This window comes from Pantherophis guttatus, chromosome 4 (assembly GCF_059756535.1).
Source record: "Pantherophis guttatus breed Tessera chromosome 4, ASM5975653v1, whole genome shotgun sequence".
NCBI lineage: Eukaryota > Metazoa > Chordata > Lepidosauria > Squamata > Colubridae > Pantherophis > Pantherophis guttatus.
Window position 1 is genome coordinate 154,561,804 of NC_142066.1, and position 23,963 is coordinate 154,585,766.

General features: G+C 41.4%; 1 protein-coding gene across 3 annotated transcripts in view; it reads left to right on the forward strand.

Annotated features, from left to right (window-relative positions):
* The window catches only part of MINDY4 (MINDY lysine 48 deubiquitinase 4), a 104,495-nt gene that overhangs the window by 47,458 nt on the left and 33,074 nt on the right, over nucleotides 1-23,963 (forward strand). For all 3 annotated transcript variants that reach the window (XM_087893122.1, XM_087893120.1, XM_087893121.1), the window contains exons 10-13: nucleotides 4,524-4,625; nucleotides 6,178-6,241; nucleotides 8,045-8,110; nucleotides 13,734-13,801. In XM_087893122.1, the coding sequence (XP_087749248.1) occupies nucleotides 4,524-4,625; nucleotides 6,178-6,241; nucleotides 8,045-8,110; nucleotides 13,734-13,801 (300 nt within the window). The remainder of the gene's footprint in view (nucleotides 1-4,523; nucleotides 4,626-6,177; nucleotides 6,242-8,044; nucleotides 8,111-13,733; nucleotides 13,802-23,963) is intronic.

Consider the following 23,963-nt stretch of genomic DNA (forward strand, 5'->3'; position numbering starts at 1 on the left):
TTTAATCCGACAATACTTAATTCTTAACTTTCTTCATCTATTCCCACATGTTCCTACTTAATCGACATATTTAATCACATTTTATATCTTATTTTGTTCTATACATTCCTTATTTTTCATTTCTATCCATTGATACCAATTATCCCAAGTTAAGTAATATTCCGAGTCTTCCTTATTGTTTAATTCTAAAGTAAGTTTGTCCGTTTCATTCAAAAATTTTCTGGATTATTGCACAGTCTGTTGGAATAGTAGACATTTTCCAAGCTTGTGCAAATACAATTCTAGCTGATGTAGTTATATGAATAATTAAATATTTTATCCCTTTAGGATAATTTTCTTTAATAATCCCCAGAAGAAACAGTTCAGGTTTAAATTCTATTTTATAATGTGTAATTTCTTTTAGCCATTTTTGTATTTTAATCCAGAATTTTTTAACTTCTGGGCAAAGCCACCATACGTGGAAGTAGGTACCTTGTACTTGATTGCATTTCCAGCAATTAGGTTTTAAGGAAGTTTCTCTTTAATTCCAGATTGCTTCTCTCCTTGATTCGTTTCCATCTGTTGTTTCTTTTTCTTTCTTTTTTTATTATTATTTTATTAGTTTTAAAAGTAAAACAATGGACATTGCTTAACGTCTCTGGTTTGTAATATTTACGTCAAAATCAAGTTAATAAGTAATCTATTCCTTGCTCTATATACAAATTTACATATCTCCTACTTCATTATATATCAAGTATACAGTATTTTACTTCCTAACCAACTATGCATGTATTTAATAAACCAATATTACATTCACAACTTCAATGTACATTGATATATTAATATACATTGACATATACATTTCCAGACATTCATTATCCCTTGTTTTTGGCATTCTTCCTCTTATCTAACCAATTATAACATTTATTCCAGACTTCATAGTATGTTGATTCACTTTTATCTTTGAGTTCTAAAGTGAGTCGGTCCATTCTCTGCACAGCTGTAAATTTTGTGTATTACTTCTTCTTCTGAGGGTATTTCTTTACACTTTCATTTTTTGAGCAAATGCTAGTCTTGCCACGGTAAGTATATACAATATTAAATAGGTTACATTTTTGTCATATTTGCCATCTGTCACGCCCAGTAAGAAAAATTCTGGCTTGACTTCTATTTTGAACATTAACATCTCTTCTAACCAGCTCCTTATTTGCTGCCAGAAATTTTTGGCTTTTGAGCACTCCCACCACATATGGTAATATGACCCTAGTTCCACCTCACATTTCCAACAAATTGGGGAGTATTTTTTACTAATTCATCTGTTGTTTCTTGTCTGGCTTTCTGGTGCGTTGCAAAATAGGTTGACCCCCTCCTCTTTGTGGCAGCCCCTCAAATATTGGAAGACTGCTATCTTGTCACCTCCTAGTCTTTCTTTTCTCTAGACTGGTCATACCCAATTCCTGCAACTGTTCTTATGTTTTAGTCTCCAAGCCTTTACTCATCTTAGTTGCTCTTCTCTGCACTTTTTCCCAAGTCTCAACATCTTTTTTTTTTTTTTTTGTAATATGGTGACCAAAACTGGATGCAGTATTTCCAGGTGTGGCCTTACTAAGGATTCATCAAGTGGTGCTAATACGTCACGTGATTTTGATTCTATGGACTCTGTACAGCCAAGGATGACAGAGAGGGAGGGTAGGAATAGAGGTAAATTGTCTGGGTGAAACAGTGGTAAAATGTAAAATTTGTTACTACTGGTTCTGTGGGCGTGGCTTGGTGGTGATAATGTGACTGGGTGGGCGTTGCCAACTTTTTTTTTTTTACTTTTAAAAGTATTTTTTCTACAACCTCTTTGGCTCTGACGATCCCAGCTGAGTGGCGCGATCATCAGAGGCCAATGAAAAATGCTTTTAAAAGTAAAAAAAAAAAGCCTCTGATGATCATGCGGCTCAGCTGGGCATTGAGGATGGGGCAGGGATTTTTGCTACCGGTTCCCCCAACCACCCACCGTCATCGCTACCGGGAGCATATCACCCCTGGGATGAAACCTTGTTCTCTTTTGTGACTCCGACCCCCGAGGCCGATTTATCAGAGGGAGAAAGCTCCGAACATGAAGGAGAGGAGTTGGCCAGGCCTCCCTCTCCAGGACCCTCCTCTCTGGCAATGCCTCAGGTGTCTCCCGAAGGAGAAGAGATTGGCCAGGAGCCAGGTATCTCCTCGCAGTCAGACAGTGATGGAGATAAGTCTTGGCTGGATCCACGCCAGCGTCGGAGAGACAAGCACACGCAGCAGAAAAGGAGGCGTGCCAGAGATTAAGCTGAGTCACTGGACCACACCCCACAGGGGATAAAAGGGGGTGAGGTGGTGATTCAGACTCTGTGACTGACAAATCTAACTACTAGCGAGTCACATTGTATCTTTGAAACAACGTTATCTGCCTTGGATTTAATACGGACTGGACTTGACAATTCTTGAACTGTGTGTATCTTGTTTATGAGTAAAGTTCTTGGCAAGCAGCTACTGGGTTGCTGCCAATCCTCTTATCGAAAGAATTTGTTGTCTGCCAGTTTTATTTAACCCCTGGCTATCTGTTTGTGTGCGTGTGTGAGACGGGGACAGAACATTCTCTGGTTGCGTTTTGCAGAAGGCAGAGCTGGGATGAATTCGAAGGATAACTTCCAACTGAAAGGAATCTCAGGGAAAGGGGGAGTATAATATGGTCATGGGGGGTGGGTTTGATGTTCACCTCAGCGTCTGAGGCAACATCTGTCTCGGAGATCTGTTTTGGTGGTACCGTACTAATACACCCTAACCCTTAAACTTAACCTCTTAACCCTCATAACCCTAACCCCCAAATATTAACCATAATTTAACCACAACCCTAACCCCTAACCCCAATCCTAACTTGTAACACCCAACACCGTAACCGTAATCCCTAACTCTAACCCCCTAACCCTTAACCTTAATCTCCTAACCCTAGCACCTAAACATTAACCATAACCTAGCCTTAACCACAAGTCTAATCTCTAACTTTAACCTAATCCCAATTCTAATTCTAACACCTAAAGAAGAGGAGGAAGAGGAGGAATAAGAAGACTGTGGGGTCTTTGATGCTCTCTGAGCTTGGCGGTTTTCTTGCAGTTGTTTCATGACCAAACTAGGTAACATCATCAGTGCTAGAAGGGAGAGTGTGGGGGGGGGAGGAAGAGGAGGAGGAGGAGGAAGACTGGGGGGTCCTTGGTACTCTCTGAGCTTGGCTGTTTCCTTGCACACATTTCATGACCCAACTAGGTAACATCATCAGTGCTAGAAGAGAATGAGGTTTATTTCTAACTGTCAGAAATTTCCTGACAGTTACAACAATTAATAAGTGGAACAACTTGCCTTCAGAAGTTGTGAATGCTCCAATTTTTAAGAAGATGTTAATAACCATTTGTCTGAAGTGGTGTAAGGGTCTCCTGCCTGGGTAGGAGGTTGGACTAGAAGACCTCCAAGGTCCCTTCCAACTTTTCTATTCTGTTCTGTTCTGTTCTGTTCTGTTCTACTCTACTCTACTCTACTCTACTCTACTCTACTCTGTATTCTATTCTATTCTACTCTATATTCTACTCTACTCTACTCTACTCTACTCTACTCTACTCTACTCTACTCTACTCTATATTCTATTCTACTCTACTCTATTCTATTCTATTCTATTCTATTCTATTCTATTCTATATTCTATTCTACTCTATTCTATATTCTACTCTACTCTACTCTATATTCTATTCTACTCTATTCTATTCTATTCTCTGTTTATATTATAGTGTTGGAGGAAGTTTTGTTTTCTTCTTGGAATAGAATAGAATAGAATAGAATAGAATAGAATAGAATAGAATAGAATAGAATAGAATAGAATAGAATAGAATAGAATTCTTTATTGGCCAAGTGTGATTGGACACACAAGGAATTTGTCTTTGGTGCATACGCTCTCAGTGTACATAAAAGAAAAGATACGTTCATCAAGAATCATAAGGTACAACACTTAATGACAGTCATAGGGTACAAGTAAGCAATCAGGAAACAATATCAATATAAATCTTAAGGATACCAGCAACAAGGTTACAGTCATACAGTCATAAGTGAGCCTTGATAGTACAGGGGTTTAGTGCACCCTGTAATTAACACAGCTGCCTGCAATTTCTGCTGGTTCGAATCTCTCCAAGGCTCAAGGTTGACTCAGCCTTCCATCCTTTCTAAGGTAGGTGAAATGAGGACCCAGTTTGTGGGGACAATAAGCTGACTTTGTATAAAACATACAAAAGAATGAAGGCTATCGCTTAACGCATTGTAAGCCGCCCTGAGTCTCCGGAGAAGGGCGGCATATAAATCAAATTAAAAAAAAAAAAAAAAGTGGGAGGAGATGGATGATGGGAACGATGAGAAGATTAATAGTAGTGCAGACTTAGTAAATAGTTTGAGAGTGTTGAGGGAATTATTTGTTTAGCAGAGTGATGGCGTTCGGGAAAGTTCCTTGATGAGCGTATCTCTCTTTTTCTCTATAACCTGCAGGTGCCTTCGGCCGTCTGACCCCGACAGGATCCAGTGCCTCATTCTGGCTCTTGCTGGTATTTTATGGCGTGCAGGTGGCAACGAGAAAGTGGTGTTGACTTTGTAAGTGAGAGGTACATCTTTTTTTAAAATAAAATTTTAAAATAAATTTAAAATAAATAAATCTATCATAATGTCCACGAAACCTCTTCCTGCCCTCTCTCCCGCCTAATCTTATTTTCACCTTCTCCGATGGGAGACCTTGGAATTGAAGAAGACCCCCACTCCCCCACCCCAAAATAATTGCAGGCTCCACCCTCATTCATCAAGGAGCTCCACTAGTCCTCAACTTACGACCACTGTTCAGCCCACGTTGCTGAGTGTGGAATTGAGTGGGTTTCGCCCCATTTTTATGACTTTTCTTGCCCCCCGTTGTTAAGTGAGCCACTTAAGTTAGTCAGAGGGTTGTTAAAGTGAATCCGGCTTCTCCTGTTGACTTTGCTTGTCAGAAGGTCGCGAAAGGAGATCACGTGACACACACACACACACACACGGGACACGGCAACAGTCATAAGTACATGCCAGTTGCCAATTTTGATCACTTGACCATGGGGATGCTGCAATAGTCATAAATCAGATTTTTTCCAGTCTGAACGGTCACTAAACAAATTGGTTATATATTACGAACGTATATGTTCCAGCCTGCCCATTCAGTTTAATTTGGACAGTTTGACCCTGGGCAACAAGACAAAAAAACCCCTCCCTTTGCTATTGATGCTCTACCCCCAGAGGTGGGGTTTCAGCAGGTTCTAACCAGTTCTGGAGAACCGGTAGCGGAAATTTTGAGTAGTTCGGAGAACCGATAGTAAAAATTCTGACTGGCCCCGCCCCCATCTATTCTCTGCCTCCCGAGTCCCACCTGATCGGGAGGAAATGGGGATTTTGCAACAACCTTCCCCTGGATTGGGGAGGGAATGGGGGTTTTACAGTATCCTTCCCCTGGAGTGGGGAGGGAATGGGGATTTTGCAGTATCCTTCCCCTGGAGTGGGGAGGGAATGGGGATTTTACAGTATCCTTCCCCTGGATTGGGGAGGGAATGGGGATTTTGCAGTATCCTTCCCCTGGAGTGGGGAGGGAATGGGGATTTTGCAGTATCCTTCCCCTGGAGTGGGGTGGGAATTTTGCAGTATCCTTCCCCTGGATTGGGAGGGAATGGGGGTTTTACAATATCCTTCCCCTGGATTGGGGAGGGAATGGGGATTTTGCAGTATCCTTCCCTTGCCACGCCCACCAAGCCATGCCCACCAAGCCATGCCACGCCCACCAAGCCACGCCCACAGAACTGGTAGTAAATTTTTTTGAAACCCACCACTGTCTACCCCCACTTCCTCTCTCTCACACCCACACCCACACACACATCCACACACACGTGTGCCCTGTAGCTGAGCAATACTAACTTCATACTGTGTTCATCAAAGTCGCCTGAAAGTTTTGGAGGGGCAAGGGGGGATGGGAGCTCATATTAAACTGCAAATCCTATCATCCAACCCTCAGGAAAAATGAAAATAGTGAAAACTTCAAAATAGCAAGAGTACACTAACTAGGTCTGCTGAATCACCCACAAGTTATTGCATTCAAGAAAATCAGAATGTTTTGTTTTCCTGACCTTTTCAGGACTACAGGAACACAGCAGTTCATGCCTGCGGGAAAATATAAGCCAGATGGGATCTTAGAAATGGTACATTTTCATTTAGACTTCTTCCTCCCTCCCTCCCTCCCTGCCTGCCTGCCTTTCCCCTGTATTTCTCTTCATCATCAACTGCTCCCCTCTGCTTCCTTTCCTTTCCTTTCCTTTCCTTTCCTTTCCTTTCCTTTCCTTTCCTTTCCTTTTTCCTTTCCTTTCCTTTCCTTTCTTTTCTTTTCTTTTCTTTTCTTTTCCTTTCCTTTCCTCTCCTTTCCTTTCCCTTCCCCCTCTCCTCTCCTCTCCTCTCCTCTCCTCTCCTCTCCTCTCCTCTCCTCTCCTTTCCATTCCTTCCCTTCCTTTCTTATTTTTTCTTTTCCTTTCCTTCCCTTCCCTTCCCTTCCTCTTTTTTTCCCTTCCCTTCCCTTCCCTTCCTGCCTCTCCCTCTCTTTCTCTCTGTGTCTTCCTTATCTTCTCCTTCCTTCCTTCCTTCCTCCCTCCCTCCCCCCCTCCCTCCCTCCATTCCATTCCATTCCATTCCATTCCATTCCATTCCTTCCCTCCTTGGTAGAGGTATAATGATTATATTTTTATACTATATCCAAATTTGAACAAATGTTTTCCAACCTATGGGATGTCACTGAGGCTGCTTTAAATCTTAAGGAAGACTTGAAGATTTATCAAAGGAAGACATTATTCTGGCCCCCACTGAGACAGTGATAGAAAGAGAGAGAGAGAAAGAAATAAAGAGAAAGAGAGAGAGGAGGGGGGAGAGAGAGAGCAGGAAGGGGAGGGGAGAGAGAGAAAGACAGAGGGAGGGAGAGAGACAGAGGGAGAGAAAAAGAGGGAGGCGGAGAGGGGGAGAGAAGGAGAAAGAGAGAAAGGAGGGGAGGGAGTAAAAGAGAGAGAGAGAAAGAGGAAGGGAAAGAGAGGGGGAGGAGAGAGAAAGAGGGAGAAAGAGAAAGAAAGAAAGAAAGAAAGAAAGAAAGAAAGAAAGAAAGAAAGAAAGAAAAGAGGGAGAGGGAGAGAAAGAGAGACAAAGTAAATGAAAAAGATATATTCAGTGTCTGGAAGTCGGTGAGAAACCAGATAAGCATAAATAAATCTTTAGGCTTATCCTCTTAGTAACTTAAACCCTTTGGGACTGGCGTTTTGGAGTTGGTACGTGCGTGAAGCACACAATTCCACCAGGCAAATTGAGAAACGCACCCTGTTTCCCTTCATCCCAGTTTTCAAAAAAAAAAAAAAAAGCTTTCAGATACTTTGAATTTTTGCTTCTCTTTACTGCTGGATGTTATCCAAAGTCCAGGTGGCTCTGACAGACGGGGAAGCCTAAGTAAGCAGACACTGCCAGAGTGAAGTGGCTGTTTCATTTATTTTAATATATATATATATATATATATATATATATATATATATGTATATGTATATGTATATGTATATGTATATGTATATGTATATGTATATGTATATGTATATGTATATGTATATGTATATACCTGGCTAGAAGAAAAACATATATATCTATATCTATATCTATATCTATCTATCTATCTATCTATCTATCTATCTATCTATCTATCTGAATACTAATGAGGAAAAAAAAGTCACTGCCCTCCGGGATTCAGGAAACTGGTTTGCAATATGTGCAATTGTAATTCAGTGAACATGCCAGTTTTGACCCCCTTTAAGATAGCTGGACTTCAACTCCCAGAATTCCCAAGTTTCTCTTCCAACCCAGCAGAATTGAGACTTTTGCTTCAAAAGTGTGTCATTTGCGTGATTGGTCGCCCAGATATCAGTATTTTGTATTCACCTGAGTCTCATTTTCCTTTTTTTTTTTTTCTCGCTTCGTTGCAGCTTCTGTTGCACTTTTTCACAACCTACGAAGATCTGCTGATGTTCCTACAACATAATATCCATCAGGTATGAAGCTGGGAAGGGAAGCAGTCAGTTCTGGGCAGGGCCCTCAAATTACACTTATTTCCATTTTTGCTTGCACTACTGCCATGGAAAGACACACCAGTGAGGCTTAGGATGCAGCTTTTAACTGCCCTCCAGCTTACTTTATTTTATTCAGATTTTTTTAAAAAAAAAAAAATCTTGTCTTTATTACAGGTAAGATTTAGCATTAGGTAATGTAACGGAGCCTAGAATTTCTGTCATAAGTCAGGAAGCCTGGATAGCTCTGCAGACAAGGCACTGCAATTTAACACCAGCTGTCTGCAATTAAAGTAAGTTTGAATCTCGCCAAGGCTCAAGGTTGACTCAGCCTTCCATCCTTTCTAAGGTAGGTAAATTGAGGACCCAGTTTGTGGGGGCAATAAGCTGACTTTGTATAAATATACAAAAGAATGAAGGCTATTGCTTAACGCACTGTAAGCCGCCCTGAGTTTCCGGAGAAGGGCGGCATATAAATCAATTTTTTTTTAAAAAAAGGAATGGTCATAAGCCAAGGCACCCACGCGACTAACCCCATTTGCAACTTGTTTTGGCTGTGAAATCAGTGGTTGTAAAGCGAATCCATTCATTCCTATGGCTATTGTTTTTTTTTAAATTGGAAAGTAAATGAAAAGGCCAAAAACTGGCCAATAATAATAATAATAACAATAATAAATTACTGTGATGTTACTGAGGAACGATGATAAAAGTGAGCTGGTTACCCAGAGTCCAATATGTGGTCATCTGACCAAGGATTGGGTGTGTGTGTGTACATCATAACTCCAGAACTGAGTCACAAATCTCTTTTGTGGGTGGGGTCATTGTAACTTTGAACATTCACTAAGAGAGTAGCTGTTAAGCAAGGGCGACGTGTACTTCATAAATAACTCAAGGTGACACACCTATCTCCTTCCTCCTCCTTTCTGTGCAACAACAATCCTGTGAGGTAGGTTGACCTGAGAGGGAATGACTGGCTTATGGTCACCCAGCCCACTTTCACGCCTAAGGCGAGAGTAGAACTCATAATCTGCTGGTGATTGGCCCAAAGCCACCCAGCCAATTTACATGCTAAAACAGCACTAGAACTCACCATCTGGTGATTGGCTCAAAGTCACCCAACCAGCTTTCATGCCTAAGGTGGGACTAGAACTCACTGCCCCCTCGTGATTGGCCCAAAGTCACCCAATCAGCTTTCTTGCCCTGGACAGGACTAAAACTCACCGTCTCCTGGTGATTGGCCCAAAGTCACCCAACCAGCTTTCATGCCTAAAATGGGACTAGAACTCACTGCCCCCTCGTGATTGGCCCTAAGTCACCAAATCAGCTTTCTTGTCCTGGGCAGGACTAAAACTCACCGTCTCCTCGTGATTGGCCCAAAGTCACCCAACCAGCTTTCATGCCTAAAGTGAGACTAGAACTCATTGTCTCCTGGTGATTGGCCCAAAGTCACCCAACCAGCTTTCATGCCTAAGATGGGACTAGAACTCACTGCCCCCTCGTGATTGGCCCAAAGTCACCCAATCATCTTTCTTGCCCTGGACAGGACTAAAACGCACCGTCTCCTGGTGATTGGGCCAAAGTCACCCAATCAGCTTTCATGCCCAGGACAGGACTAGAACTCACCGTCTCCTGGTGATTGGCCCAAAGTCACCCAACCAGCTTTCATGCCTAAAGCGAGACTAGAACTCACCGTCTCCTGGTGATTGGCCCAAAGTCACCCAACCAGCTTTCATGCCCTGGACAGGACTAGAACTCACCGTCTCCTGGTGATTGGCCCAAAGTCACCCAACCAGCTTTCATGCCTAAAGCGAGACTAGAACTCACCGTCTCCTGGTGATTGGCCCAAAGTCACCCAACCAGCTTTCATGCCTAAAATGGGACTAGAAGTCACTGCCCCCTCGTGATTGGCCGAAAGTCATCCAATCAGCTTTCTTGCCCTGGGCAGGACTAAAACTCACCGTCTCCTGGTGATTGGCCCAAAGTCACCCAACCAGCTTTCATGCCTAAAGCGAGACTAGAACTCACTTTCTCATTGTTTATACCAGACTGTCTCAGATAGGTAGTAAAATAAAAGGATTAAGTCCTAAATGTCAGCCCAGAATGCCAAGGAATTGGAATGTAATAAATAAAACTGCAGTTTTGTTAGATTTATGTGCAGCTGGCACACTAGTGATCCCTCCCTCCTATTTTTCCTGACAATAACCCTGTGAGGTAGGATAGTTTAGAAGAATGGCTGAAATTCTTCCTGTTGGTCCTCCAGAATTTTTACCATGAATTGAAAGTGCCTTTTCGTAATAAAATGGCCGGAACATCCAATGATGCATGACCTAATACACACCTATACAAACAAACAGAACAAAACATAATTTGTTAAATTTATTTGCTGCCTATCTTGCCATGGGGTTACTCTGAGCTACTCCAGGCATATACAGCAATACATATACATATGCATATCTTTCAATACAATAAATAGTATAAAATAATAAAGAAAAACTAAGACAAACAAAGAGGCCAGGAAAGTGGAAAGAAGTGGAAAAAGAAGGGGAAAAAAACCAAAATTATGCCTTCCTCCCTTCATTCTGCCAAATAACGTAATAACAGACCCGAACAGTTGACATCTAATTTTTTCCATTTCCCCCAGAAACTTTTTTTTTTAAATTTCCAAATCCATAAATCACGAAACCAATCTTTTTCTTCATCAAAAATATCCTTCTAAGGTTTCTATAGCCTTTTCTTTTTTTTTTAAAAAAAAGTCTTTTTTCCCCCTAACTGAGAAATTGTTTCGAGTGGTACTTAAAGAACGATGTTTGTGGAACAGGATGAATTAGCTTTTAATGGCTTTTCCTGATCTGAACCGCATTCGCCGATCTTATTTTGGTTTGAAAATTAAGGAAGGGCAGGCTAATTAGGAGTGGGGGCGGGTGAGGGGGGGGAGATTTCCCCGTTGGCTCCCGATGTAGGTCAGAAAGAGGCTGGACTGTGCTTGTGCCATTGTGATTGCCATTTCTTATGAGCCAACCTCCTTATTTGCTTTTAAAAAGTAGAGAGCAAAGTTAGGCAGGCTTCGGCTTCAGCACAAAAAACAGACAAGCTGACAAGTGCAAAGATACAAGTTGTCCTCAAAAATACAATCACAATTGAGCCCAAACTTTCTTGTCTACCTAAGCAAGACAGTTGTTTAAGTGAGTTTTGCCAAGTGAATCCCTCCCAGTTGTTAAAGGAGTAACATGGTTGTTAAGCGAATCCAGCTTCCCCATGGACTTTGCTAGTCAGAAGTCACAAAAAAGGGACATAGCCATCGTCATAAATATGAACCAGTCGCAAAGCTCCTGAGTTTTGATCACATGTCCCCAGCGATGCTGCAACAGTCGTAAGTGTGAAAAATAGTTTTTTTTCCAGGGATGTTGTAACTTTGAATGGACACTAAACGAACTGTTGTAAGTTAAGGAACCCCTTGCAAATGAACAGCAATCATCTCATTTCTGAATAGTGTTGAAAAATAAAGAATAAAACCACAGCATTCTCATTGAATATGTTGAACTGGTAGTTCTTGACTTAGGACCAGTTGCTTAGCAACTGTTCGACGTTGCGACCAGTGGTGAAATCTAAAATTTATTACTACCGGTTCTGTGGGCGTGGCTTGTTGGGGGGGGGTAATGTGATTAGGTGGGCATGGCCAACTTTTTTTTTTTTAACTTTTAAAACCATTTTTTCTACAACCTCTTCGGCGAAGAGGTTGTAAAAAAACGCTTTCAAAAGGCGCTGAGTTGCCTGATCGTCAGAGGCATTTAAAAGAAAAAAAAGCCTCTGCAGATCCGGCAACTCAGCTGGGATCGTCAGAGCCTTTTGAAAGCATTTTTTCTACAACCTCTGAAGAGGTTGTAGAAAAAATGCTTTTAAAAGCCTTTGACGATCCCAGCTGAGTTGCCGGATCTGCAGAGGCTTTTTTTTTTAATTTTAAAAGCATTTTTTTGGCCAAAGAGGTTGTAGAAAAAATGCTTTTAAAAGTAAAAAAAAAAAAGCCTCTGATGACTGTGCGGTTCAGCTGGGCGTGGTGGTGGTGGGGGGGCGCAGGGATTTTTGCTACCGGTTCTCCGAACCATCCGCCTCCATCGCTACCGGATCAGGCGATCCGGTCTGAACCGGGAGCATTTCACCCCTGGTTGCAATGGACTTTCCTGGAAGTACTTAGGACCTGGATTCGAAGTTCTGATAATCACACACACACACAATTGCTGTTATGTGACCACAACTCAGGCACAACAACCAGGCCATACTTGTGGCTGTTTGTAGCATCCTGCAGTCAACATGACCTCATTTTACAACAGTTTTGCTGAAAACCAACAACTGTACCTAAAATGAACTATTGATTTGCTTAACAACCGTGGCTTTCTATTAACGAGTACTACAAAAAGATTGTAAAATCAGGCTGGTCCCAAAGATGACCCTATTTAGACATAAGTGTCTAAAGTCATAAATGTCATAAATTACAACCATGCCTAAGGTGGGATTAGAATTCAGTGCCTCCTGATGATTATGCTGAAGTCATCCAGCTGGCTTTCATGCCTAAGGCTGGACTAGAACTCACCATCTCCTGGTGATTGGCTCAAAGTCATCCAGCTGGCTTTCATGCCTAAGGCTGGACTAGAACTCACCATCTCCTGGTGATTGGCTCAAAGTCATCCAGCTGGCTTTCATGCCTAAGGCTGGACTAGAACTCACCATCTCCTGGTGATTGGCTCAAAGTCATCCAGCTGGCTTTCATGCCTAAGGCTGGACTAGAATTCTCTGTCTCTTGGTAATTGGTCCAAAGTCTCCCAGCCAGCTTTCATTCCTAAGGTTGGACTAGAACTCACCATCTCCTGGTGATTGGTTCAAAGTCTCCCAGCTGGCTTTCATGCCTAAGGTGGGACTAGAACTCACCATCTCCTGGTGATTGGTTCAAAGTCTCCCAGCTGGCTTTCATTCCTAAGGTTGGACTAGAACTCACCATCTCCTGGTGATTGGCTCAAAGTCATCCAGCTGGCTTTCATTCCTAAGGTTGGACTAGAACTCACCATCTCCTGGTGATTGGTTCAAAGTCATCCAGCTGGCTTTCATTCCTAAGGTTGGACTAGAACTCACCATCTCCTGGTGATTGGTTCAAAGTCTCCCAGCTGGCTTTCATTCCTAAGGTGGGACTAGAACTCACCATCTCCTGGTGATTGGTTCAAAGTCTCCCAGCTGGCTTTCATTCCTAAGGTTGGACTAGAACTCACCATCTCCTGGTGATTGGCTCAAAGTCATCCAGCTGGCTTTCATTCCTAAGGTTGGACTAGAACTCACCATCTCCTGGTGATTGGTTCAAAGTCTCCCAGCTGGCTTTCATGCCTAAGGTGGGACTAGAACTCACCATCTCCTGATTTCCAGCCTGGTGCCTTAACCACTAGACCAAACTGCCTCTCTAAATATCTGAAACATCTAAAATATTCCAGAAACTATGAACAACCAATGCACACATTTTTTCTTTTTTTTGGTTCAATCATGAATGCTTCGCTTGGGAAACTCTCTATTTTAGCCATGACTCCATATTTTCTCGTTCCACCTTCCCCTTGTTCTGCCTTTTCAGTTTGAGGCTGGTCCCTACGGCTGCATTCTCCTGACTTTGTCAGTGATATTGTCAAGAACCATCGATCGGTGAGTATGTTTGCATTTCGTTCAGAGAGTTGTAATTAGCACTTAAGCCCCTGGTATACTTGAAAGACGGAAAAAGCTTCAAAGAATGTTTCTGATTACGATAGACGGAATTCTTTAGGGTTTCTCAGAAAATTGTCCAGGCTGATTCTTCACCCTTAAACACGTATGCATTCCTATCTACCATCTCCAGATGAATGGATGCTAGATCCTCAGCAAAATTTCCATGCTGTGGACCATGGGATGATATACTCTGGAAGCTGGATGACAAGAGCTTTTAGCATATTTTATAATGTATCGTGTTTCCCCAAAAATAGGACCCTGTCTTATATTTTTTTGAACCCTGAAATAAACGCTTGGCCTTATTTTCGGGGTGGTCTTATTATTTTGGGGCACATGGAGGAAACCAGAGGAAATGGCGGGGACCAGCTGTACGTGCGTTTAAATATTTTGGGGAGGGCTTATTTTCAGGGGAGGATTTATTTTAGCGCATGTGCTCAAAAGCCCAATTGGGTTTATTATCAGGGGATGTCTTATTTTCGGGGAAACAGGGAAGGAATGTGCCTTGGTGGGCTTTTGCTTGCTAGGAAAGACACTTTTCAGAAATGTTTGCAAACGTGTTAGATCGGTTTGTCCTGTTTTTCTCAACTTTGGCAAGTTTAAGATGTGTGGATTTCAACTCCCAGAATTCCCCAGCCAGCATGGCTGGCTGGGGAATTCTGGGAGTTGAAGTCCACACATCTTAAACTTTTCAAGGTTGAGTAACACAGTTTTCATCTGAATTCCAAGATTGTAGAGTGCCAAGGGGGGGCACTTGAAGCCATTGCGACATCCTTGTGTGAAGAAAATTATGCAGATGGCATTTTAGCAAACATTGAAGCAGGGGTGAAATCCAGCAGGTTCTGACAGGTTCTGGAGAACCGGTAGCGGAAAGTTTGAGCAGTTTGGAGAACCGGTAGCGGAAATTTTCTACCAAGAGCCTAGGTAGTACAGTGGTCTAAGGCACCCTGTTATTAAGCTGGTTATTAAGACCAGATGCCTGCAATTCCTGCAGGTTCGAATCTCGCCAAGGCTCAAGGTTGACTCAGCCTTCCATCCTTTCTAAGGTAGGTAAATTGAGGACCCAGTTGTGGGGGCAATAAGCTGACTTTGTATAAATATACAAAAGAATGAAGGCTATTGCTTAGCGCATTGTAAGCCGCCCTGAGTCTCTGGAGAAGGGCGGCATATAAATCAAATAAAAAAAATAAATAAAATAAATTGAGTAGTTCGGAGAACTGGTAGCGGAAATTTTGAGTAGTTCGGAGAACTGGCAAATACCACCTCTGGCTGGCCCCAGAGTGGAGTGGGAATGGGGATTTTGCAGTATCCTTCCTCTGCCATGCCCACCAAGCCACGCCCACCAAGCCACACCCACAGAACCGGTGGTAAAAAAAAAAAAATGGATTTCACCACTGCATTGAGGCTATTTCAGCTTCTTCTGGTACCTGATTGTGGAGCATATAAAGTCCGAGACATCAAGCAAAAATCCATGGAGGATCAGCCAAGCTAAAGCTTGAAGGTCATTTCATGGGCTGTTTTAAGAGTAGTCTGTCCCCAGATCTGTGTCCCACATTTTACTAATAATAACATGGTTGCAAAGTGAATTTGCTGGTCAGAAGGTCACAAAAGGAAATCACATGACACCCTTCCCCCCTCCCCAGGACATTGCAACCATCATAAATAAATAAATAAAGTTGCCAAGCACCTGAATTTTAGTCACATGACTAAGGGGATGCAATAGTTGTAGGTGTGAAAAAAGGTTCATAAATCACTTTTTAAAAATTTCCTTTGTAACTTTTAGCGGTTACTAAACAAGCTGTTGTAAATCAAGGATTACCTTTACCCCTGCTTTACTGGAATTATGTCTAAAGGGACTAAAGAACTGTATGCCAAGCGGATTTTTTCTTTTCTTTTTTAGAGTAGCAAATTAAAAAAAATCCGAAGCTATTAACTCAAGACCTGAAGCCCTCAATAAGAGGGAACAAACACCGGAACTAATTTGGCCCCGTTCTTATCTTCTGTTTATGTTCAGCAGCTTTGAATGTCTGCCTTATCGCTCAGGAGAAAGGAAACGTAAGCAGGCAAGGAAGAATTTGCTGTTCTTCCTTAAAGTCTTTAAGTTCCAAATGTCAGGTTAACATAACCTTTCCCGTCAGTCAAAAAAGGCCGAAAAGGATGATGGATTCCATCATCTGCTCTGGGTGGGTTCCTGAAGGGCAGGTTGGAAGCAGCTTATCCTGAAGAAGGTCTCTGGGTGCAATTGCTAAAAATCAACACCTAAATTGATGGCACGTTAGTTAAGTCAGTTTTATTTATTATTAATTAATTAATTAATTAATTAATTAATTAATTTTATTAATTCAATTTGTATGCCGCCCCTCTCTGAAGACTCAGGGCAGTTGTGAGAAAGCCTTAAAATATGCAGAAGAGTCGTATTGTGCCAGTCAATGGGGAAGCCACTTTCATAGAACAACTGAGTTAGTAACTTATCAGCTGCAGTGATTCGCTTAACAATGGTTATTTACGGGACTGCCTGCTACCACCAATAGCCTCCCACCGGCCGGTACACTCTCATAGAGAGGGGCTCCTCTGGGTGCCGTTGGCCAAACAATGTCGACTGGCGGCCCCCAGGGGGAGAGCCTTCTCTGTGGGGGCACCTACGATCTGGAATGAGCTCCCCCCAGAGATAGGGAGGATCCCAGATCTGCGCACCTTCCGTCGCGCTCTCAAGACTTTTTTATTCCATCAAGCTGGCCTGGCCTAAATCTTTCCCCTTTAAAATGTAAATTTTAATTTGTTTTTTAAATTATTGGGTGTTTTAAATTTGTCTCGGCCAAATAGTTTAATTCGGTTTTATTCTGTTTTTAAATTTTGTATTTATGTGTTTTATTCTGTGGCTGTTCACCGCCCTGAGTTCTTCGGGAGTAGGGCAGTATACAAATCCAATAAATGAAATGAAATAAATGAAATGGTGGCAAAAAAAGGTCGTAGGATGGGGCAAAGCTCACTTAACAAATGTCTCACTTAAGAACAGAAGTTTTGGCTCAGTTGGGGTCTTGGGTCAATTCCTCCCTCAAGGTTTGCTTGTAACTTTTTTCCATTTCAAGATAATTTCCTAATTTTGAAATTGTTTTGAAATGGAAAGAGCTACAGGTAGCCCTTGAGTATTGGCTATTCATTCATCTAAAAATGCTTTTCCAAAAGGCAGCTGGACTTTCTTGTTTGTTTGTTTTTTTTCTTTTTTCTTTCAAAACGTTTCACCCCTCATCCGAGCAGTTCTAACTGTAGAATTTGAGAAATGAAGAACTGAGATTAGAACGGAAGAAGCTTCCTGGATGAGAAGGGAAATGTTTTCAAAGAACAACCCAAGAAAGTCCAGTTGCCTTTTGGAAAAGCATCTTTCAGGAAACCATGATCTGGGATGATTGAGTATCTCCGCAAACATTCCACCAGTGGTGGGTTCCTCCCGGTTCGGTCCGGTTCGGCCAAGCCAGTAGCGGTGACGATATGACGTCACCGAACCGGTTCCCCCCTCCGCCCTCCCACCCCCCCACGTTATTCTTACCTTTTATTTGATCCCACTCCCAATCTATTGCTGCCTCCTGAGTCCCAGCTGATGACTAGAGGGAAAAAAACTGTTTAAACTCTTGCCGCGGGGCTTCAAAGGGCCGTCCTACACCTGATCAGTGTTAAAAGCAAACAAATGAGTTGGGTCGTAAGTGCGAGGACTGGTCGTAAGTGCGAGGACCTTCCAGAAATGACTCTGACCAGCTAGCCACGTCCACCTAGTCACATGACCTCCAAGCCACACCCACAAAATAAGCCACGCCCACAGAACCGGTAGTAAAAAAATTTAGAACCCACCCCTGCATTCCACCATTCGTTCAGTGACAATCAAGCGGAATGAAGGGATTCTCGACAAGCGACATCTTGGCTGAGGAATTCTGGGAGTTGAAATCCACAATTCTGAAAGTTGGCCAGTTGGGAAAGACTAACTCACATGGACATCTAATAACAATCCCCATGGCGAGGCCACCACCTTTCAAAACATTCTGTTCTCTGTCCAACAAGGAACACCACTAGCTACCGTGTTTTCCCCAAAATAAGACCCTGTCTTATATTTTTTTGAACCCCGAAATAAGCGCTTGGCCTTATTTTCGGGGAGGTCTTATTATTTTGGGCTGCGTGGAATAAGACGGGGCTCCTCTTGCCATCTTACCTGGTTTCCAGCTCTGTCTCCCTAACCCTAACCAGAGGAAATGGCGGGGAATGGCTGCGCATGCGTTTAAATATTTTCGGGGAGGGCTTATTTTGGGGGGAGGAGCTTATTTTAGCGCTTGTGCTCAAAAGCCCGATTGGGCTTATTGTCAGGGGATGTCTTATTTTGGGGGGAACACGGTAGCTGCACGTAGAGGAGCCTGGTGGCGCAGCAGACTAATAGCTTGTTATTAACATTCAGCTGCCTGCAATTATTGCAAGTTCGAATCTCCCCAGGCTCAAGGTTGACTCAGCCTTCCATCCTTTCTAAGGTAGGTAAAATGAGGATCCGGATTGTGGGGGCAATAAGCTGACTTTGTATAAATATACAAAAGTATGAAGGCTATTGCTTAACGCACTGTAAGCCGCCCTGAGTCTCCGGAGAAGGGCGGCATATAAATCAAATTAAAATAAAATAAAAAAATAAATAAATCCTAAACTCTAGCCTCCCTGGAGCAACCCAGAATATTTCTGGAATAAAAGTACCCAGTATAACAGGGAAGGTGACAATAATTTTAGCTAGGAAATTGGCCCGCCAGTAACCTCAGTGAATGTGGTTCCCACGTGAATTGACCTAGGTTTTATATAAAGATATAGATCTCGGTTCAATGTCCCCAAAAACGCTTGAAGTTTTTAAACTTGTGCTTTGTTGTTGTTGTTTTTTTTTCTTTTTTAAAAATAGTTGAAGGAAACAATGTGGTTTTTTTTTTTTAAAAAAAATTAAAAATCCCATTCTTTTTTTTTTTTTTTTTTTTTGGGAAAAGGGAAAAAACAATAGTGCTGAAAAAACAGCCCAGAGTCTAGGGAACATCGAAGGTCAGAAAAGAGGCTGTTTGCGCCATTAAATTCAATCTATTCTAATTTATGGAAAAAGCGATTCAGCCTAATCAACCTTGTTGTCTTGAGATGACGAGCTCCAGATGCCACGTCTCTCAAGAACCTCCTTACCTTTAAGTAAACCGGCCCGTCTCTCTCTCTCTCTCTCTCTCTCAGCTGAAGAACAAACTTCAGCTTTGCCCTCCTTGCAAAGTCTTGTGATGTGTACTTCCTTCTCTGACCATGCATCGATTCTGGCAGACTTGAACGTGGAGCCCTATCCAACAAAATGCAATTCAGTGGTAAGAAAAGTAAGGTCCTACTCATAGCCAAGAAAAAAACAAAACAAATGCACAGGTACCTGGCTCAATGTATTACCTGTGAGAGGGATATTGGTATCTTAGTGGATCACCACGTAAGTATGAGCCGGCTGTATGCTGCAGCTGCCGAAAGAGCCAATGCAGAGTCCTATGCTGCATTAACAGAGGGATACCATCAAGACCACAATAAGTGATAGCATTGCTTTATGTTGCACTAACAACGCCAGCTTGGAATACCGGAATGTCCAGCTCCGGTCAACACAATACAAAAAAAAAAAAAAAATGTTGAGATTCTAGAAAGAGCAGAGAAGAGCAACAAAGATGATAATAATGATAATAATAATAATTATTATTATTCTTAAGAATAATAATTCTTAAGAAGGTACTTGGTTGATACCTAGGATGCTGGCAGCAACCCGTATCAACCATTAGCACCAGTCAATGGTATTTGTGATGCATTTTTCAGTTGACTGAGTTTTATGTTTAATGAATAAAGTAAATAATAACAACAACAACAAGAACAACAACAACGCCGTCCTAAGCGCTTGGGAAGTGTTCGACGAGTGATTTGTGACGCGAAATCCAGCATGGTTATCTCGTTTGCTGTGTATATTGTCATTTTTGTGTATATAATATAATAATAATTTATTTATTTATTTTATTTATTAATTTAATTTCTATACCGCCCTCCTCGCGAAGGACTCGGGGCGGTGTACAGCCAATTAAAACATAATATATTCGATTGGTTCGATTTATATGCCGCCCTTCTCCGGAGACTCAGGGCGGCTTACAATGCATTAAGCAATAGCCTTCATACTTTTGTATATACCTGCTTCGTAGGGCTTTCGGCCCCCCCCAAGCGGTGTTCTTTTTTTATACAAAGTCAGATTATTGCCCCCACAATCCGGGTCCTCATTTTACCTACCTCGAAAGGATGGAAGGCTGAGTTCGAACCAATCGAACCAATAATATATATATACATCGATTTAAAAACCAATTAAAAGTAATAAATAATTTTGGCTCAGAATTAAAACCTAATTAAAACACCCAATTTAAAATCATTCACAAAGATAGCCCAGCCTGGCGGAACAATAGGGTTTTAAGAGCGCAGCGAAATACACGGAGATCAGAAATCTTACTTCTTCTTCTTATTATTATTATTATTAATAATAATAATAATAATAATAATAATAACTACTACTACTACTACTTTATTGTTATTGTACGTGTATACACAGTATACCCATACAACGAAATTCACTTAACACCCAAAAACCAGGTCCAACACACATAACAATCCCCAAACACACTCCCACCCACCACAAATTCCCCACCCCTAAACCACCCAAACATCCACACAACAGACCAAGTAATGCTGTCCAACAGCTCACTGATGGTGGCCCTTTAGCTCATTGTTGAGTGCAATTATAGCTCTGGGATAAAAAACTACTCAGAAGACGTGTGGTCCGAGTTTTAATTGTTCCGTATCTTCTGCCAGAAGGCAACAGTCCAAAAAGATTGTAAGCAGGATGGGGAGAATCTCTGAGAATGTTATGCAACTTCCTCAAACAGCGAGATTCGAAGATGTCGTCCAGGGCTGGTAGCTGGAGCCCGATGATATTCTGGGCAGTTTTAATGATTCTCTGTAGAGCTTTTTTGGGGACTGGAGGATAAAATATAAGATGAACGATTGAGGGAACTAGATATGTCTAATCTAACTAAGTGAAGGAGTAGGGGGGACTTGATAGTGGTCTTCCAATATTTGAAGGCTTGTCACAAAAAAAGAAAGAGTCAAGCTATTCTCCGAAGCCCCTGAGGGCAGGACAAGAAGCAATGGATGGAAACTAATCAAGGAGAGAAGCAACTTGGAACTAAGGACAAATTTCCTGACAGGGAGAACAATTAATCAGTGGAAAGACTTGCCACAAGAATTTCTGGGCGGGTGCTCTGACATTGGAGGCTTATAAAAAGAGATTGGACAACCATTTGTCTGAAATGGTGTAGGATTTCTTGCTTGAGCAGGGGGTTGGACTGGATGACCTCCAAGGTCCCTTCCAACCTTGATATTCTGCTTGTATGGTCACTAACACCACACTTCTGTGACCATTTTGATATTTCAGAAATGTTAGATCCGTTGGCTACCTTTTTCTGAGAACTTTCCTGCAAAGTGTGAGGTTGTGTTTTTTTTAATTCAAGTTTATTACACAAATAGAAAAAAAGGTGATAAGGGAATAGGGGAAAGTAAAGAAAAGAAAAGAAGGGAAAAAATAGTGACCTCCAATTGTTTTTCGGTGCAGTAGAATACAAAATGTAGCTACAACCCTCAGACTTTCTGCTTTAAACATTTAGCGAGTACTATTCATTTCTACAGCTATTCATTTCTATAACTATTCATTTCTATAGCAACATAATGAACTTAATCGTCTAAATCTAAAATCAAAGTTCCATTATTTTTCTGTTTTAAAGCCCGAAGTGGTTTCCAAGTGGGAACAAAACAGGATGAATTCTTTTCTTGAATTAAAGCGGATCTTTCATCACTTTTTTCCATCTAATCTTCACATTTGTCTTACCCAAAGGTGCTTTTTCAAGAGGCAACTGGACTTTCTGTATTTTTCACTTATCATCCAAGAAACTTCTTCAGTTCTGACTGAATGGTGGAGGATGGAAGTGGCCTCAACGACTCTCAGAGAGAGTACTAACGACCAGATGACTGCAAAGAATATAAATCCTTCCATCCTCCACCATTCAATCAGAACCGAAGAAGCTTCTTGAGTGAGAAGCGAAATGTCTTCAAGCAAAAACAAAGAAAGTCCAGTTGCCTTTTGAAAAAGCACCTTTGGGAGAACCATGACCTGGATGACTGAGAATCTCCATAGACAATTTGTCTTTCCATTTTTGTGCATATATGATTCTCACTGCAGTCAACATAGGTAATGTTCCGATTTATCTTTTCTAGTTCTTTGTCCAATAGTCCTTAAAAGAAAAACTTTCTGCTTTCAATTTTATTTTTGTTTTAAGAATCTTTGGAATTAAAACAAAAATCTGCCTTCAATATTTCTTCGTTTTATCCACCAAATATGCGAGGTTGCATCTTGCAAATTTTGCAGAAAAATATAGAGATCATACAGTAGAAATTTGGGAATAAAATGAACAGTGCCAGATCCAATTAAGGCTTGATTAAGTTCTTTAATCAATACCTTAATGCAAATAGAAAACTAGCACAGGAAAGCATTATGTATTAGAATACAGTTCCAACTCTCCTTAATAACTTGGTGATTTAAATAAAACTTTTAGAAAACTACTTTAATGAAGTTTTTTTTTTTTTTTAAAAAAATTTCCCCTCGAAATCTGTTCAACTTCGTCAAAGTCCTTCCCAGATAAACCTCATATGTTTACCAACATTTTTTTGGGGTAAAATTTCATTACAGAATCTTTATATAACTCAGGAGTTACATAAAGTCACACAATAACAGAAAAAAATATTGAACTTAAAAAAAGGGTAACTTCTAAAGCTGCCTAATAAAATAGAGAAGGAAATAGAAAGCCAGCCAGATGTACATTTGATTGCAGTCCTCCAAATAATCACACAGTAAAATTTAGAAAATTAAACCAACCCAGCAATGAAAGAGAGTTATTGGGGGATATTAAGATAGAAGTTTGAAAGGTTAAGAATCCGGAGATGGATTTTGAAAAGCTGCTCGGACTGTTTTATAAGAATCAGGTGGGTGAAAATATATGACTAATAAATTTTAGAATATATATAGATGCCCAAATGCGAATTCAGGGTCCTCCTTCCCCCCACATCCCCTTATATCCACAGTTGCTTTCTATTCAAAGAAATCCTTTCTAATAAGTTGAGATATTTTTTTCTTTCTTTCCCAAGTTAGATTTAACTTCCTTTTCTGACTCACACTGCATTCTGCTAACGTTCAGGGGAAAGTTCTATAGACTTTTATTTTTTGCTCATTCTCTCCACTCCCCCCAAATAGAAATAGAAATAGAATAACAGAGTTGGAAGGGACCTTGGAGGTCTTCTAGTCCAACCCCCTGCCCAGGCAGGAAACCCTACACCACTTCAGACAAATGGTTATCCAACATCTTCTTAAAATTTTCCAGTGTTGGAGCATTCACGACTTCTGCAGGCAAGTTGTTCCACTGATTAATTGTTCTAACTTTCAGGAAATTTCTCCTTAGTTCTAAGGTGCTTCTCTCCTTGATTAGTTTCCACCCATTGCTTCTTGTCCTGCCCTCAGGTGCTTTGGAGAATAGCTTGACTCCCTCTTCTTTGTGGCAACCCCTGAGATATTGGGACACTGCTATTATGTCTCCCCTAGTCCTTCTTTTCATACCCAGACATACCCAGTTCCTGCAACCGTTCTTCCTATGTTTTAGCCTCCGGTCCCCTAATCATCTTTGTTGCTCTTTACTGCACTCTTTCTAGAGTCTCAACATCTTTTTCACATCGTGGCGACCAAAACTGAATGCAATATTCCAAGTGTGGCCTTCCCAAGGCCTTATAAAGTGGTATTAACACATGATCTTGATTCTATCTCTCTGTTTATGCAGCCCAGAACTGTGTTGGCTTTTTTGGCAGCTGCTGCACACGGCTGGCTCATATCCAAATGGTTGTCCACTAGGACTCCAAGATCCCTCTCACAGTTACTACTATTGAGCAAGGTAGCACCTATACGGTACCTGTGCATTTTGTTTTTCTTCCCTAAATGTGGAAC